General features: G+C 39.1%; 1 protein-coding gene across 2 annotated transcripts; it reads left to right on the top strand.

The window, feature by feature from the left end:
• The first annotated feature begins 27 nt into the window (after positions 1 to 27).
• LOC148721877 (uncharacterized) lies at positions 28 to 16313 on the top strand. Of its 2 annotated transcripts, XM_088735717.1 has the most exons (8): positions 28 to 205; positions 583 to 625; positions 2567 to 9183; positions 9656 to 9769; positions 9966 to 10340; positions 10794 to 10873; positions 14517 to 14612; positions 15266 to 16313. In XM_088735717.1, the coding sequence occupies exons 2-8, from the start codon at positions 594 to 596 to the stop codon at positions 15350 to 15352; spliced, it is 7401 nt and encodes a 2466-aa protein (XP_088591843.1). In that variant the 5' UTR covers positions 28 to 205; positions 583 to 593; the 3' UTR covers positions 15353 to 16313. The 2 variants fall into 2 exon arrangements, with proteins under 2 accessions (XP_088591843.1, XP_088591844.1); XM_088735718.1 differs by lacking the exon at positions 28 to 205 and having other exon boundaries at positions 486 to 625.
• Positions 16314 to 18506: the final 2193 nt, after the last annotated feature.

Genomic DNA, 18506 nt, shown 5'->3' with positions numbered 1-18506 from the left:
ACAGAATGTTTACATTTTAATTAAGTCTCAGTTATTTCTGGTTGTCATCACGCAACCATCCTAAATTTTAACATCACTTTCCTACTTGTTTGGCGTTTCTGATGGCACATTAATTATGCAAGACAAGAGACAAAGTTTGACAAACGACCCTAACCTGAAGCTGAAAAGTCAGAATGAATTGAGCTGAACTTATTACGCTAGTTTGGTGAGATACTGTTCCTTTTTGGGTATTATTTTGGGTTTGAACTAAGTTAACACACGAACCATGTAAATTGTATACAATTAGAAGTCTTTAATATTCGGCACCGATTTTCACCTTGCATCACACGAAAATAAATGAAGCGGATTGCAAATTCGAAATTCTTCCATCGAAGACAATTTGGGCAGCGACTGAAAATTATGTTGTATCTGGTCTGGGTTTTTATATTTAAACAGAGCGTCGTAAATTCATGGTTTACAAGATCAGAGTTGTTGTGAAATAGAATTCTCTGAATTATACAGATGCTTAACTATCTTTTGCATTTCTCAGTGGGCATGAATTGCTGTGGCGATTCACTGATGTAAATGTATTTTTTTCAATAGGATAAAAGTCCATGGCAAGTCCTAAACAGAAGCAAAACATTAGGTAAATTATTTGAATGCCACATGATTTGTTTTATAAAACACAGAGTTCATCCAAGATAATAGAAGTCGAAAAGCTAAAGAAAGTAAATGATTAAAGAAAGACATATATTTAGTCCAGATAATTCGTTGAATAACAAATTCGGCCCACGAGAGATGATAAAAATTTAAAAACCAAGGAAGCTGCCATGAAGTTTCAAAGGCAGCTATGTTATTCCTCCTCCCTACAGCTTCAAAGCAAGGATTTATCACAACATCATTGGTCGGTCGGATCAGAGCCAATATTTTATGAAATAAATGGTAAAATGACACCGTTGCGTGTGGCATTCTGAAATAAAAGATAATTGAAAACATATACTTGGAAGATAAAGTGCTGTGACGAAAGAGTTATTGCAATTGTTAATGGACACTAAATTTTTTTCTTGTACCATGGATCCTTTTGTGGCGTTAACCCTTGACTGCAAGCGATACAGAAAACTTTGACAATTTTGTTTGCTATTTTTTTCGTGTTATTGTATTCTGGGTTTTTCGCTTGCATATATTACCCTGATGAAAAAGTGTAATAATATACATGAAAAGAATTACGCACTTCTGGTTGGTAAATTATTAAGAACATTATTTCTCGTGCAATTTATTACAAAAAAGCACTTGTAAAATAGCGCTTTATACTAATGACGTCATGAGACTTTAGACCCCCCGCGTGACTCAGACAAACAAACTCCACTTCTTTGAGAGCTACAAGGGAAATGGCGAGTAGTTCGCTTATTCCCTTACAGTTCTGACCGACGAGGAAGGCTTTCCTGGCTCCAAATTTGAAAGAGAACCGGAAGAATACACTGCAGACAAGCTAAAACGGTGGTTAAAATGTAGGGGCTTAAAATTAAGCGGTAAACGAGAAGATCTTGTACAGACTGTGTGAGATGCGGGAATTATCACACCCTTGATCCGGCAATCGATCATGGAAAATGGTTTGCTGCCAAAGTTCTTCAAGAAAATTCTGATGTATACAATGTAAAAAGGGGGTTGACAGGCCTACACGACTCCCCAGCGAGTGTTTAGAATAGCCTGTTCAAAGTTTGGCCCTCACGAGTATGTCTTTGAGCGATCGCCCTCTTTTGTAAGATACGAGCGGCGGATTTTTGTATATTGCGCTAAATACTGGTTGTGTTTCTATTAAATGCCAGTTCATGTAGTTTATGTAATTAATGTTCGTGCAGTTGTCATTGAATAATTTCTGTTTCTTTGACGCTGAATTTTCTCTTTCTTTCGGTGCTTTCCTCTTAGGAGCATGTGCTCAACTTACTTGCGCTGGTCTAAGATTTGCCTTCAGTGGATCGGGAAATTCGGCTGTTGGACCTTTTTCGCCGGGCCAGTGAAGAGCACAAATATAACTTAAGTGTTTCTTGTTACATTTTTCTCCGTAAAAAACTCACGCGGACAAGCCACTAGCCAACGCTTGCACTTATCCATGTCTCACGAAGGTTTTGGTAAGAATGAATACTTTCTTCCCCGATTCCTTTCTCTCTTTGAGTGATTTTGGCCATTTATCTGCATATCTTGAGTCTGTCTTATACACACCCCAACAACAGTATTTGGTACCAACCATACCGCTTCCTTTTAGAACGCCAAGTCATTTTTTGACGAAATTTTCCGTCGTTTTGTTTTAATTTTACAGCTCTCTCTCATACATTTCATTAAGCTGGTCGCAATGTTTGTCTGAGTCTGTGTGGGGGGTCTCATAGGTTATCACGTAGCAAAATCTATTTTTAGTAATAGTATAAAGCGCTATTGTACACCATCCGCGGGCTTGTGCAATTTTGAGCTCGAAACACCAAATTAAACTCAAAATCACGTTATTACCTATACATATATTGGACAGTATCATTATTGAGGACAAAGTTATTGAGTAGTTCATGTCTCAATTTACCAACTACTCATCCCATAGGTCGGCCGGAAGGTTTTTGCCTCCAATGGCAGCAAAGTCGTTTACAACTGTGCAAATCTATTGTACCTGCATCCTACTCCTTTTGAACCAAACTTCCACATTTTCAGCTACCTCCACTGATCCGACGATACAACTATGGACGTCAACTGCCTCCAGTGTTTTTTCTGAATCGACGGCAGCGACATCGTCTGAGAGACTGACCTCTCATACTGCAACAGGTGATTTATCGAAAGAGGTCTCTCTGCATATTCCTCTTCCGTCTGAGAGCATGAAAGCTAGATCTAAAGGGCTCCTTGTGACAACCACTACAGTAACACTAAAGACACTTTTTTCTGTAGCGATAGCAACAGAAGAATCAAAAGCATCATCGTTCACGACGAATACATCCCTAACGCTTGATACGTATACAGCTGACCCAATAGGTTTATCTTCATCTTTTGTCTCTATTACATATAACACAACAAAAGATAAAACTCAGTGGAAGGCAGCGAATACGTCGTCAGCATTGACATATACACCGCCTTTACAGTCATCTTTGTCATCTTCATCTTCTGTTAGCTTCCCAAGAGACACCACGACGTCCTCAATACAAACACTGTCAGCCTTTGCAAGGCTCACGTTGGAGTCTGAAACTACTGACACGACAACGAAAGCCACGTCATTTGTCGAAAGATCTTTTGGCTCAACAATAGGTTCATCCCTTACGACTTTTGATGCAGGCCTCACAACTAAAGGATCGCAAATATCATCAACGTCTACACCGCACATTGCTGCCAATGTTCCTCTATCAACTTCTGTAACGGAAACACCATCAGTGTCCTCATTGTATAACTTAAACACTTCCCCAAGTGTTGGCAGTTATAGCAAAAAAGATAACAAGGCGATCCTAACAACACCGCCGTCTTCCGCAGGCCAAGTATTAGACACAAATGAAAGTGTTGCCACAGCAAAGACGGTGAGACCAACTTCTGAAGTATATAGAGCCGATCCCACCACAAGTTGTGTTCAGTTCTCAGAAGTAATAACAATTCTGGCATCGGACACTACGACAAGTGCTGATCTATTTTTTAAAATGAAATCAAAACCATCAACATTTGCTAGTCATACACCAGATATTATTACTTCAAGAATTGCTCCACCAACGACAATAACACCCGAATCATTTGCTTCTGCAAGTCAGGCAACAGATGCTACTGCAACTGTCACTCCAACATCACGATCGGCAGAAGGAAAAACGTCGGGAGCGTCTGCAAACCTAACAATACATACTACCACAAGTGTTGTTCTCTCTGCGGAAGAAACATCAAAATTACTAACATCTACAAGTCTGGACTCAGATTTTACCACAAGTAATATTCCCTCCATATCTGTAACATCAAAATCGTCAACTTCTGTAATTGAGGCATCAGATGTTTCTTCAAGTGCAGTTTTATTCACAGCAGGAAAATTAGAATCATCAACATCTATAAGTACTACACCAAACAGTACTACGAGTGTTATTTCATGCATGGAAGTGGTCTTAAACTCACCACACATTGCAACTCAGACTTCAATTGGAACCACATATGTAGTTTCCTCCGAGCGAATCAAACCAGAATTATCAAACTCTTTAGCATCACACGCTACTGGAAGTATTGCTCCATCTTCGGGAAAATCATCAACTTCCGCAAATCAAATAACACAATCCTCTAAAAGTATTTTTCCAAATCCGGAAGTGACATCAAAATCATCAAAGTCTACAAGTAATGTACCCTACAAAGTATTAACATTAAAAGCGTCAACTTCTGCTAGTCAGACATCAAATGTTTCTTCAAGCGTTATTTTGATCACAGCAGGAACATCCAGATCATTTATTTCTGCAGACAATTCATTACAGATTACTAAGAGGGTTATTTCATCAGAATTACTTCTTTCTGCAATTCAGACCTCAAATGACCCCACACACGTAATTTCATTCGCGACCATGAAACAAAAATCTAAATCTTCTGAAGTTCAGGGATCAGACCCTACTGAAGGTTTTGTTCCATTGACGTCAAAATCGTCTTCTATTGCTAGTCAAGCATATGGCGCTACTTCAACTTTTCCTCTTATCACCGCGGTAACCTCTGAATCGTCAACGACTGTAAGTTATACACCAGCCATTACCAAAAGTGTTGCAAAATCAACGACAGTAACACCTTTATCCTTTTTAAGTCAGTCACTGGATGCTGTTACGAGGGTAATTACATCTATGACAACAACATCAGAATCAGTAACTTCTGCAAGTCAGGAATCAGGTTCTGCCACAAATTTTGTTCTTTCCATATTAGGAACATCAAAATCTTCAACTTCTGTGAGTCATACATCAGATGCTTCTACAAGTCTTCTTTTATCCACAGCAAGAACATCAAGATCATCAACTTCTGCAATTCATATACCAGACAATACTACAAGTGATGTTTACTCCATGGAAGTAACCTCTGGATCATTCCTCTCTGCGACACAGACCTTCAATGACACCACGTATATTATTCCATCCACGGCAACGAAACCGCAATTTTCAGCTTCTGCAGTTCGGACATCAAATGCTACTGACAGCGTTGCTTCATTTATAGAAAAATCGTCAACTTTTACAAGTCAGATATATAACGCCATCACAATTTTTGTCCTTTTTACCTCGGTAACCTTCGATTCACCAAGGTCTTCGAGTAATACACCAGCGATTACAAAGACTGTTGGTCCATCCACGCTACTAACATCAAAATCATCATCGTCTGCAAGTCATGCACCATTCACTACTACGAGCATCCCTCCATTAACAGCAGTAACGGCAAACTCATCAACATCTGGAAGTCAAGCATCAGACGCTGCTACAAGGGTTACTCCATCCACAGCAATTACATCAATATCACCATCAGCTCCTGTGAGTCAGGAATTGGCTGCTGTTAGAACTGTTGTTCCACTCACGGTAGTAGCATCAAAATTTCTAATGTTCTCAAGTCTGGAATCAGATTCTACCACAAGTAATGTTCTCTCCAAATCAGTAACATCAAAACCGTCAACTTCTGCATATAAGGAATCAGATGTTTCTTCAAGTACAGTTTTATTCACATCAGGAATGTCAGAATCATCAACTTCAAGTCCTACACCAGACAGTACTAGTGCTATTTCATCCATGGCAGTGACTTCACCTTCACCACATTCTGCAACTCAGACTTCAATTGGCACCACATATGTAATTTCCTCCGGGAGAATCAAACCGGAATTCTCAGACTCTGTAGCATCACACGCTACTAAAAGTGTTGCTCCATCTGTGGCAAAATCTTCAACTTCTGCAAATCAAACAATACATTCCTCTAAAAGCATTGTTCCACTTCGGACAGTAACATCAAAATCATCAACGTCTACAAGACTGGAACCAGATTCTGCTTCAAGTGGTGTTCCCTCCAAAGCATTAAAATTAAAAGCGTCAACTATAGCAAGTCAGAAATCAGATGTTTCTTCAAGCGTTGTTTTGACCACAATAGGAACTCCCATATCATTAACTTCTGCAATCGAATCAATAAAGAGTTCTAAAAGTGCTGTTTTATCCACATTAGTTTACTCTGCAATTCACCTTTCAAATGACACCGCAGATGAAATTTTATTGGCGACGATGAAACAAAAATTGAAAACTTCTGAAGTTCTGGCATCAAACCCCACTAAAAGTTTTGTTCCATTGACGTCAAAATCGTCAAACTCTGTAAGTCCGGCATATACCACTACTTCAACTGTTCCTCTTTTCACCGCTGTAGCCTTTGAATCGTCAACGACTGCAAGTTATACACCAGCCACTACTTCAAGTGTTCCAACATCAACGATAATAACACTATTAATCTTTTTAAGTCAGTCACTAGATGCTGCTACACGTGTCGTTCCAACTATATCAAAAACATCAAAATCAGTAACTTCTGCAAGTCGAGAATCAGGTTCTTTCACAAGTTTTGTTCCCCCCATATCAGGGAAATTAAAATCACTCACATCTGCAAGTCATAGATCAGATGTTTCTAAAATTCTTCTTTTATCCGCAGCAACAACGTCAGGATCATTAACGTCTTCTCATGTACCAGACAATACTACAAGTGCCGTTTTATCCGTGGAAGTAACCTCAAAACTATTCATCTATGCGACGCAAACCTTCAGTGACACCGCGCATGTTATTCCATCCACGACAACGAAACTAGAATTTTCAACTTCTGCAGCGCAGACATCGAATGCTACTGACAACGTTGCTTTATTTATGGCAAACTCGTCAACTTTTACAAGTCAGGTATCAAACACTATCACAGTAATTGTTCTTTTCACCTCAGTTACCTTCGATTCGCCAACGTCTTCGAGTCATAAACCAGCGATTGCAACGAGTGTTGATCCATCTACGCCAGTGATATCAACATCATCACCGTCTGCAGGTCATGCAGCATTCACTAGGTCGACTATACCTCCGGTAACGGCAGTAACACCAAAACCATCAACGTCTGGAAGTGAAACTTTAGACGCTGCTACAATAATTACTCCTTCCACAGTAATTACATCAGAATCGTTAGCTTCTGCGAGTCAGGAATTAGATGCTGTTAAAACTGTTGTTCCATTCACGGTTCAAACAGCATACGATACTACCACAGTTGATCTATCCATGGCAGAAACATCAAAATCCTTAGCTTCTTCAAGTCAGGTATCAGACACTGCTACAAGTCTAGTCAATCCCTCCATAGCAAAAACATCAAATTCGTCAACTGTTGTACCATCCAAGGCAGTAACACCAAAAATATTATTTTCTGCAAGTCAGGCATCAGACGCTACTACAAGTGTTTCTGGTTCCATTGCAGGAAGATCTGAATCATCAAATCCTGCAAATTACACGCTGGAAGCTGCTACAAGTATTCCTCCTTCCATAGCAGCAATCTCAAAATCAAAATCAATAACTTTTGTGAGTCAAACGTCAGACGCCGCTAATAGTGTTATTCCGTCGATGGCAGGAACATTAAAATCATCGCGTTCAGCAAGTCGGGAAATAGAAACATCAACAAGCTTTCTTACATCCACTGTTGTAAGAACCAAATCAGAAACATCTGCAAGTCTGACAATAGCTACAACTTCGAGTTTTGCCCACTCTATCTCAGTAAGACCAAAGTCATCGCCTTTTTCAAGTCAGGCATTAAATGTTGCTATAAGTGTTGAATCATCCATAGCACCAACAGCAAATTCATCAAGCTCAACCATTCAGGCATCAGACGCTACTGACGCTAGCGTTTTTACATCTATGGCAGTCACTCTGTTATCAAGAACATCTGTAAGTCTGGCAACTGATGTAACTACGAGTGTTGTTTCATCCGTAGCAGTAACAGTAGAGGTACTGCATTCTGCAGGTAGGAAATCAGATGCAACGACAACTTTGTATGCACCCTTGGCATTAACATCAATATCATCAGGGTCTGCAAGTCAGGCAACACATGCTACAATAGGTTTCGATTCTTCCATGACAATGACATCAAAGCTATCAAGGTCTGCAAGTCAAGCAACAGATGCAACAACAAGTTTGGTTCTATTTGTAGCTGTAACATCTGAACCATTACGTTCTGCAAGTCGGGAATCCGTACCTACTACCGCAAGTGTTTTTCCATCCATAGCAGTAACACCAAAATTTTTAACTTCCGCAAGTCAAGCAACAAAGGCAACCACAAGTGTCGATCCATTCATTTTGGAAGCAACAAAATTATTTCGGTCAGCAGGTCCAGCATCAGATGCTGCTACAAGCGTTTTTCCATCCGTAGCATTAGCACCAACAACTAGTTCTGCTACTCGGGCAATAGACGCTATTAGAAGCGTTGTTTACCCCTGGTCAGGGGCACCAGAATCATCGAATCCTGATAGTCATATATCAGGTCCTACTACAAGAGCTGATCAATCCATGGCAGTATTGCCACAATCAACCACTTTTACAACCTATATACCAGAAGCTACATCGAGTGTCCCACTTTCGGCTTCGATAACCAAACAATTATCAACTTCTATAGACCAAGCATCAGATGCTTCTACTAGTGTTACCCAATCCACAAAAACAACGTCAACTTTGTCAATGGTTGGAAGTCAAACACTGGACACCGCTACAAATATTGTTTCAACCGCGGAAGTAACATCTGGATCTTTAACTTCAGTAAATCAAACACCTGACGAAACTTCAAGGACTGTTCCGTCTGTGGCAGTAACACCAACATTAATGACTTCAAGAAGTAAAAAACCGGGCACAAATGCTTATGTTGTTGCAAGCACGGCAATTGCACCAACACCATCAACTTCTGTAAGTAAATCCTTAGTTGCTACTGGAAGTGGTATTCGATCTCAGGCAGTAAAAAAAATGTCATCAATGTCTCTACGTCATTCACCAGACGCTACTACAAATGTTGTGTTAACATCAAGACTAGCAGTTGACGATTCTACAGCAATGACATTAGTAACTTTAGAACCATCAAAATCTTTCATTCCTGTTCTGCCTGCGGCAACGAGTGAATTAGAAGGAAAGCAACCATCGTGGACGATTGTTAGTGTCACAGCAGGCGCTGCGTCGCCAGCCCCTTGTACTAAAGCAAGCGAGTGTTTTGGTAAGAAAATTAATGCTGTGTTAAATTCCCTTTGTCAGCCCATTGAGACGTCGGTATTGGCGAGAATCTTAAGGCGAATTGGATTTCGAGACTAAATCATGCGGTTAAATCATGAATGATTTTGTGTAGAAACAAATAAAGGAACTGCACTTAATTGGCGAGAACTTTTTGATTGCGATCATGCACAGTAAACGAGTCGAGAAAAACACATGAACATCAGCAATTCAACGGTTCGCTTGAGATATTGAGAGAATTTTTCCAACACCAAAACAAGATATAATTTCGTTTGTGGTTGGGGTGCAACATCTTTTTGTTTCCCCTTCCACTTCAGTTCCCTCTTTCCCCACCCAAATGAAATAACCCTGATAACAAACGCTTCGAAATGTGCCCGATCGTGGTAACCAAGATTGTAAATTAATTCGAATTTTTCTATTTCTAAAAGATAAAATCTCAATATATTTCTCACGCTTAGGTATCGACAGATGTATTTCAAACCCTTGTCAGAATAACGGAACTTGCAAACAACAAGGCCAATCCTACTTCTGTGAATGTGCAGTGGAGTATGAAGGAAGAGTATGTGAAAACGGTAGGAATACAAACGTATATAATTTTGTTCATCTTATTAGTTTGAGACGGCTGCAGGCAATGCCATCTTCTACGAAGAAAGAGACTGTGACTCGTCGCACATACCTCATTTTGACGATCACCTTATTTCTTTACTCCCTCTCCGACCGAGACGGTGTAACAGTTTTTCCAGAAGCTAAGAATTCTTCTCTTTGCAGGTAAAGCGCTCCCCAAAAGGTATAGAGTAACAGCGAGAATACAGGGCAAATACAAATCATCGTACAGCAATCTTGATTCATCCGAGTCCCTAGCCTTTATTAAGAACTTTACGGAAAGAGTGGGTCGTTTCTTAAAGGTGAAACTTCCTAGATATAGAGGAATTGAGGTAACCAGATTATCAAATGGTAGTGTGGTGGTCGATTTTATCATTATTATGGAACGCAACTCGAATACCACTGGGAATAACATAGAGCTCGCTCTAATTGAAGGAAATAGCACTGGAGAGCTTGGAGTCGTGTTAATAGGAAATATCAGAATAAAAGAGATTGCAGAAGCCTCCACCACGAGTACAACTACCAGCACTAAAGACAAAGGTAATGATTCTGTTATGAATGTAGCTAGATCTAGGCGTGACGACTAGAAAGTGTGTTTAGAAACACTAGCTTGACTATACTGATTCTTTATTTGTGGTGATCAGCAAAAATCGCAACATTTATATCTTAAAGTATTTGGAAAACAAAAGAAGGTCAAGAATAGCTTCTTTTACGTTGGTTGGTTGTAATGCATTCACAGTAATTATAATTCATCCACGGGATGCGCAAGAAATTTTGCGTGAAGTTAAGTTAATAAGTAGAAAGAGGCGGAAAGAGACAGAATGAAAGAAAAAGAAGACTGGCACACTTCGGACAATTACTCAAATAGACAAAGACAAAGAGAAAAACTCAATCTCGTGGTAACAAAATCTGAGGGCTCCTAACAGTTTTTAAAAGGTAAATGTTCAAAATCGAACATTATTCATTAAGGATAGTGCTTTGTTTACTCAACAGGACTTGAAAAGTGGATGATTGTAATATCTGTAAATGGAAGCATTGTACTACTGTTTTTCTTGATAATTGTTATCCGTTCGGTATGTATACTTATGCACAATATTTTATAGTGTACTTAATGTATTTGATTTTGTAGCAGAGGGTGCGATATGAGTTTACACGTAATTTCCGGTGACGAGTTTGCATTCCATCTTACAATTCTCAAACCGAGAAAAACGTTTGGCGATTAAGCGATAGTTTGTACCTTCATTCTTGTAGTGAGCCTCGTCATGTTTGGGACGTAACCAAATGTTATAGCTATCTTCTCATCAAAAATAATTTTGCAAGTGCTATTGACCTAAATTGAAGCTTATAGACCAGCACAAAGATGCGACTCAGATATCAACTTGTCAGGATGCTCATTGAACGGGATAAAAATCATGTCGATAAAAGCCATTTTCGTGGCTTTGGCTCTATAACTTGCTTTACGGGGGAGTTTTGATATAATTTTTTGAGAAAGGTTCATCGCAAGGGTCCCTTGGGAAAAAAATGAATTGCGAATTTTGCAAATTTCTGCGGATTCTCGAAATTTATGATCGGTGGCTTTTAAATAGGTTTTGGCAAAGGTAAGCTGAGTTATATAATTTGATATGCTTGCATAGGGTCTTCTTTAAGTGTAAATTTCAACTCTAGTAATGTTCATTTACCATTGATAACGATTTTCATAAGCATTGACGAGGTATATCTATGTGAAGCAAGGCTAATTAGCAATTATTCCACGAGCGCGCGTTGGATATGAGATGATAGATAGCCAACGAGGCGCTACGCGCCTCGTTGGCTATAATCATCTCATATCCAACAAACGCGAATGGAATAATTGTTTTATCAAAAAAACGCCCCCAAACTATTAGACAAATCTTCTCGACTTTATTTTGTGAGAAGAAACCGGATTTAACAATGTACAGAAATTAGATTATGGTACATTGGCTCATATACCATAATGGCTGAGCCAATAAAAAGTCTTAAATTGCATTATCCAATGATCCAGTTTTTAAGAATTCATATTATTAAAAACTAGAACATTGGATAATGCAATTCAAGACTTTTTATTGGCTTAGCCATTATGGTATATGAGCCAATATACCATAATCTACAAATATGGTAAGCATACGTGTCAGCTTAAAATTAAAAGGGAGCTACAAATTTAATAAAATTTAATAATTTAATTCAACGTTTTTAATAAAACAATTATTCCACTCGCGCTTGTTGGACATGAGATGATTATAGCCAACTCAGTGCTACGCGCCTCGTTGGCTATTTATCACCTCATATCCAACGCGCGCTCGTGGAATAATTGTTAATTATATAATAATATATCTAGTTTGTAAGGACTGCAGCCATCACGGTGCGCGGAATGAATTTGACAGCAAAAGCCTTGAAAAATTATTTGATCAAATAAATTGTAAAGAGTAAAATCTTACTGCAGCAATGGTAAACTCCAAGTAGGAGTTAGAAGGGTCGTAAGGCATTGACAGATTATCAGTTTCGAAGTCATCTGTAAATGTTTGATGGCGTCGTTTAGCTTCTATTCGGAAAATGCCGTCCTTTGATAAAACTGGTGGCATTTATAAGACAATGGAAGCAAGCATTAAAGTACCGTTTGAAATTTTTGTGGATGTCGATATCAGTTTATTGGTAAAATAAGAACTGCTTCGGAATCATCGACTTGACTGATGTAACCACTTTCTCGGGGATTGTTGAATATTAGCAACAATCAAAATATTGGCTGTTAGGTTCTGGAAAAATAAACACTATCAAACAGAGGTACCTATGTTCATTCTTTTAATTTTCCTCGTCTTAAACGAAAAATTGCGCAAATGCTGGTTATTTTCCTATTCAAACTATTAAATGAAATAGTTCGACTTGAGTTGGCTACTGTAAAGTTGGAGAGCTGTATCTTCAAAACTGATTTTTATCATGTATCTCAGTTTTGTTGATATTCAAGATCTTTGTAATTTTCTGAGCTGCTCATGTGATAAATCAGTCAATATCAAAGCACAAGAACTCATGATGCAAAATATTACACAGTTATCCCGGAGGAAACTAATAATTTTGCTATAATTTTGAGACTAATTGTGGTAACCATATGAAATATAAATTGGCCCCACTTCAGTTTGAGAGTGTTTTCTTTGCTCTGCATTCTATGAAAAGGAAAAAACACCTTTACTTTCCCAGTTTAAGATTGACGTAGGAATATTCCTGTTCAGGACCTTGCTTTCGAAGCAGTCCTCAACAGCTTACAATTATTGTCTTAAAAAACGCAATGTAGAGTATTTATTTTTCGGAGCTGATTTACAAAGAGTTAACTATTAAGTGTCGAGGAAACAACACCATTGATCTCTTTTGTTTATACCAGAATCGCTGTCTCAAATCTATCCATACCAGCAATGCTGACTTTAAACACTTGCCCACGTGCCCAAATACGTGCCTTGACCATCGACAGTTTGATAATTAGTAGAGTCACTCGTAAATTGAGGCCATCCTCATTCCCAACCACAACTGACAGTTGAAACTTGCGTTCAGGAAATTATTAGTGGTCAAATTTGGAGCAAGAGTATCAAATATTGCGAAGAAATGGATGGAACGTTGTAAGGCTTTCTCCAGCAATTTTTTCCTATAGAAGAGTCAGGAGCTAATAAAATTAACTGACTAATCTTTTTACTTAAAGAAATATGATGCTAGATTTCTAGAAAATGGATCAAGAAGTAATCAAACTTTGCTGTGTGATTGATGTAGGTTATAGATCACATTTTCTACATTTTCACCATACAAGCGTCTGTTTCACCAGAGGGTGTGTGATTTACACCTTTTCCAACATTCCAAGTGGATTTATCACGCTATAAATTTTTGGAGAAAGTGGTCTACGGTTTTTAAGGCATGACAAAACAATGAGTGGCAATTTTTTAGGTACAAAATACACCTAAAGTCAAGTCGCTTTTAAATTATGAAGAGGTGCGGAAAACCCCTTTGTGATTAGCAAAGCTGCCATTTTAACCGAATGAACAACCATCGAGAATAACTGAGACGAGGCTTCGCTCGACCACGGCAGGTAAAGAGAACTGAAGAAAAAAAAAATGTAAAATGAGAGCACATGTCTAATGATTAGCTTCTGGAGTCTGATCAAGAAAGTTGTTTTCTAATTGGGTCTGCCCCTGTACCGAGATCGAGGTTGAAGTAAAGCGTTAGAAAGCTCAGAAAAAGGGTTTTCAGCAAAAAGTTTTAGGAGGGCTTTTTTAATGCAAATGAAAGATGCGTTTAAAGAAAGATCTGAAAAAAAATGCCAGATACACCGCCAATCTGAAAATATGTAGTGTTGTGAGATCAGTGGGTTTAGATGGTATCGATCTAGTTTTACAAATTTGTGAAGTCGTCTTTGGAACTCAAGGCACTTAAAAACAAAGTCAGATGCAACTCGAAAACCAATCGCAATAAGATCAATTGTTTTGTCTTGTGCTTCAGGCGGTCAGTCTGGTTTTCATTTTGAGACTCTCACTGGCTCCTTGTATTGTTTACCTCGTTCTGATCGGTCGTTGAGATACCTTTGTTTCATTTTTCAAGACAATCAAGTTGCGTCTCGGTGTAACCCACTATGAATTAAATTTTTTGAACCTAGCAATTTTCAGGGTAGAGACACCTTTAAAAAATCCAATATTACTAATCTACCTTCGTCTTCAAAATCTGCAGTTAAATTGTAGGCGTGTTGAAAAGGAAGCGGATGGCTCCACTACGACGAACGGCAATCAGAAAAGTGATAGCACCGTAACAAAGCCTTCCAGCCAGGTAATCGTTTAGTATTGACGTGAATTCAAGATGGGTCAAGAATTCTACACGCTAGTTTAACAGATTGATATCAGTATACCAGTACCGTTTTTTATTCAACAACAATGGTCAATTCCATGCAGGAAATAACGGTGCAATGAGTTACGTAAAAATTTTAGGGGCATACAGATTATGGAAATAGTTAATCAAGGTGCAGTCGAGAGTAATTGTAATACTTTATGGGTGGTCTCCAAAATTTACAAATACATCAAAAACTCGATTTTACACATTCCCAAGGGCATGAACTGACTCTTTCAAAACATTGCAGCACAGCAACAAATTAAATAAATTTGGCAAACGCACGTATTAATTATTCTGCTTCGCTGTCTTGCTCTAGCTTGTTGTCAAACTTGATCAGTTGGCTAATTGGTCAGTCTTGAGGAAAAGTTTGATAGTTATTACCTTTTTTCCGCATTTATCATTGTAAAAGCTGAATATGGGAATCAAAAGGAATCCCCTGCAATTGTCAACAGACACTGAGCATTTGCAACGATACATTGATGGCAGTCATAAACGTGAAATAAAGCTCTAGAAAGAGCAAACAAACAAACAACTCACGCTCATTTAATTTTTTTTGCGATTTTAAACTACTTATGATTCATTTTGATGAACAGATTTTGACTCAGAAACGCTGGCACAAGTTTCCATGTAAACGGGACACCTGCGATATTGAAATGAAGGATATAACGGTAAAACTTTAAGGAAAACTGGAGAGGCCATATGACTCAGACTCCACTCACTTACAGATTACGAAGGAGAGTCCCCAGGAAAGGCCTGATTTTAAATGGTAACTTTAAGTAGATATAGTCTATGGTCCAAAGACAGATACAAGACACTGAAACAAAGTAGAGCGCAGGCGCGTAGCGTGGTCATTTTTTCCAAGTACGCACAAGTACATATGATCTAGAAACCTAAGTAAACTGAGCGAAAAATACTGCGTTCTTTATTCCTTGTTTGAAATAGTTGTGTGAATACAAGCAAAGAACAAAGCGTCTTGCCCTTATTTTGAGCAAACCTGGCGCAAACGCAACATTGTTTTCAAATTTTTCTGGTCACTTCAAATACGCACGTGCGTATATGCGTAGAGGACGCTACGCGCCTGGAGCGGTTTTGGCTGAGTGCAGTGAAAACGTACTAGTCACACTGCAGAATTAGAAACGTTAATGAGATCTTTAATCTGTCGGAAGGTAACGGCTTTTAGAGAAGCAGGAGACGCCTCAATGCAGGTCCTTAATTTTAAGTAACCTTTGATTCACTTGAAAACGTAGTAAACGCAATAAAGACAAAACCGTTATCATCTAAAGATGATCATGACACCTTCAAGGTGAAATCCTATGAGCTAATACCAGTTTTTTTGGATGTAAATACCGTATTGGTAAAATTATAGGCTTCGTTCCAGTTAAGAAAATGGTACATTTTAGAGTCCATTCTTTACTCATGGGGTCTTTCGCTCCCCCTCAACGTCCATAGGTAATTTTTACTTCCCATAACAAATCAAAATAAAAATGACGTCGCGTGCCTCTGTGACAAGCTATTTACTTTCGTACATGTGTTGGTATTAGTAACGCTTTGGTTGGCTGATTTAAGTGAAATAACAAAACCTCCACTCATTCCTCTTTATGAATCACCTGAGGCTAGATAAATAAAGTACAATTACGCATACGTTTCCTGTGGTTTTTTATAATCTGTTTTGATGTCATCATGTTTTTTTTCTTTGGCCACCATTGTCTCTCACTTTCCTTGTGATAAATGCAAACAAATCGAATTGACCCGGTTCAGCTCCTAAGGCCCCTCTCCCTTTACCTAGCAGGCAGTTTCTTTTGATTCAGTACAGTAGTGAAGAAATCTTGGTGTCTCATAATAGCGACACCCTCTAGCTGATTCGCTTGTTCACACCACCTGTTTGTCACGGATGATGTATTGATATTGCAAGAAGAGGTGCTATAACAATCACCACTGGGAAGTGATGGGTTAGCAAAAGATCCACGTCACGGTTTGTTCCTGGTATATATCTAGGCACACTGGTATAGGCGATGCGCAAGATTTGGCCGTGAAAGAGAACAAATTAAGTGAAATCCCAAGTAGGTTTCCAGGTGGTGACTCTTCGAAAATTTGTCTCAATTCACTTTGACTCTTCAAGTACTCACTATAAACATGTGTTCTCATAGTGTTATTTTTTTCTCACCGCCCCCCTTTCCCTCCCTTCCCTTTCCCTCCCACCCCTTCCTGATACATTGCTCCTTAAGGGCCATCACTAGTGTGATCTTAGAATTTTTTCGAAAATTTGTCTCTATTCACTTTGACTCTTCAAGTACTCACTAGAAGCATGTGTTGTCATAGTGTTATTTTTTCTCACCGCCCCCTTTCCCTCCCCCCTTTCCCTCCCCCCCTTCCTGATACATTGCTCCTTAAGGACCATCACTAGTGTGATCTTAGAATTTTTTCGAAAATTTTCAACTCAATGTGCCATGTTGGAAATGAGAGTTAAAATTGAATGAAAAAAGATAATTAAATTTCAAGCAAAACCAAAAAACAGTCCGTCTGTGAGGTCATACGTGCACCTCAGTGTTTTACGCAAGGACCAATTACAGACTGAGTAGCATTCACTTTCTTTCATTTCCATGCAGGTATGGAGGAATCTTTCACAGGAGAGGTGGTTTTCCTATTAACCTGTGTGCTAATTGCTGTCAGCAAAAGCAAAATACAGAATGAAGGCGGAGGTTGGGGAGCATAAGTTTCGTGATCCATGATGTAGGAATGATCGAGGAATATTGTGCAGAACACCTTGCTCTTCAGCATAGTTTTCCCAGCAGTGTTGCTAGATGCCTTTCAAGACCACGCGGGAAAAGGCATTCCAACCAGATACAGGACTGATGGAGAGCTGTTCAACTAGCCGCCTTAAAGCTGTATAAAACCTCTTGTTTGCCGACGACTGCGTTCTGAATGCAAAAACTGAGGAAAAGATGCAACACCAGGTAAATATCTTCTTAAAGGCGTGTGATAATTTTGGACTCACTATCAGTGTTAAGAAGACTGAAGTCCTCTTCCAGCCAGAGCCAGGTAAACAGAAGGAAGAGCTGAATGTCTTCGTAAAAGACCAGAAGCTACCAGCTGTTGAAAACTTCACCTACCTCGGGAGCACACTTTCGCAAAAGGCAAATATAGACTCAACAACAGAGTTGCCAAAGCCAGTACGTCATTCGGGAGACTCGGGAAAAGTGTGTGGGAGCGCAGAGAACTAAGCCTAACCACCAGACTCAAGGTCTACAGTGCAGTGGTCCTTATCACACTCCTCTATGCCATGCAAGACAACTAAACCACTTCCACATGAGCTGCCACCGAAACCTTCTGCACATCAAATGGTAGGACAAGATCCCTGATACAGAAGTTCTTAAACGCACCGGGCTTCCAAGCGTCTATACCTTGCTCCTGAAAGCTCAAGCGAGATGGGCTGGTCATGTTGTCAGGATACCTGACAATCTACTACCAAACAGCTTCTCTGCTGTGAACCATGGGAAGTAAAGGGCAAAGCTGGAGGTCAAAAGAAGAGATATAAAAGCTCTCTCGTTAATCACTCTCAAACAGCTCAACATAGATGTCGAAAATTGGGAGGCCCTTACAGCTGACCGTCCACCTGGCGCAGTGCAATATCATATGCTGCTCGTTTAGATGAAAACAAGCGGATTCAAGAGTCCAAAAACAAAAGAGCCATTAATAATAATAATAATCATAATAATAATAATAATCAGTTTAATTACTCTTCTTGTAGCTTACACCTAAATTACAAGAGTTGTCAGGATACAAATCATATCTATACAATAACATGAAACATTCAACTAAGAATATCTATATGTA

This window comes from Stylophora pistillata, chromosome 10 (assembly GCF_964205215.1).
Source record: "Stylophora pistillata chromosome 10, jaStyPist1.2, whole genome shotgun sequence".
Classification (NCBI taxonomy): domain Eukaryota; kingdom Metazoa; phylum Cnidaria; class Anthozoa; order Scleractinia; family Pocilloporidae; genus Stylophora; species Stylophora pistillata.
Note: the sequence above shows the minus strand (reverse complement) of the source record. Positions and strands in the feature narration are given on the sequence as shown.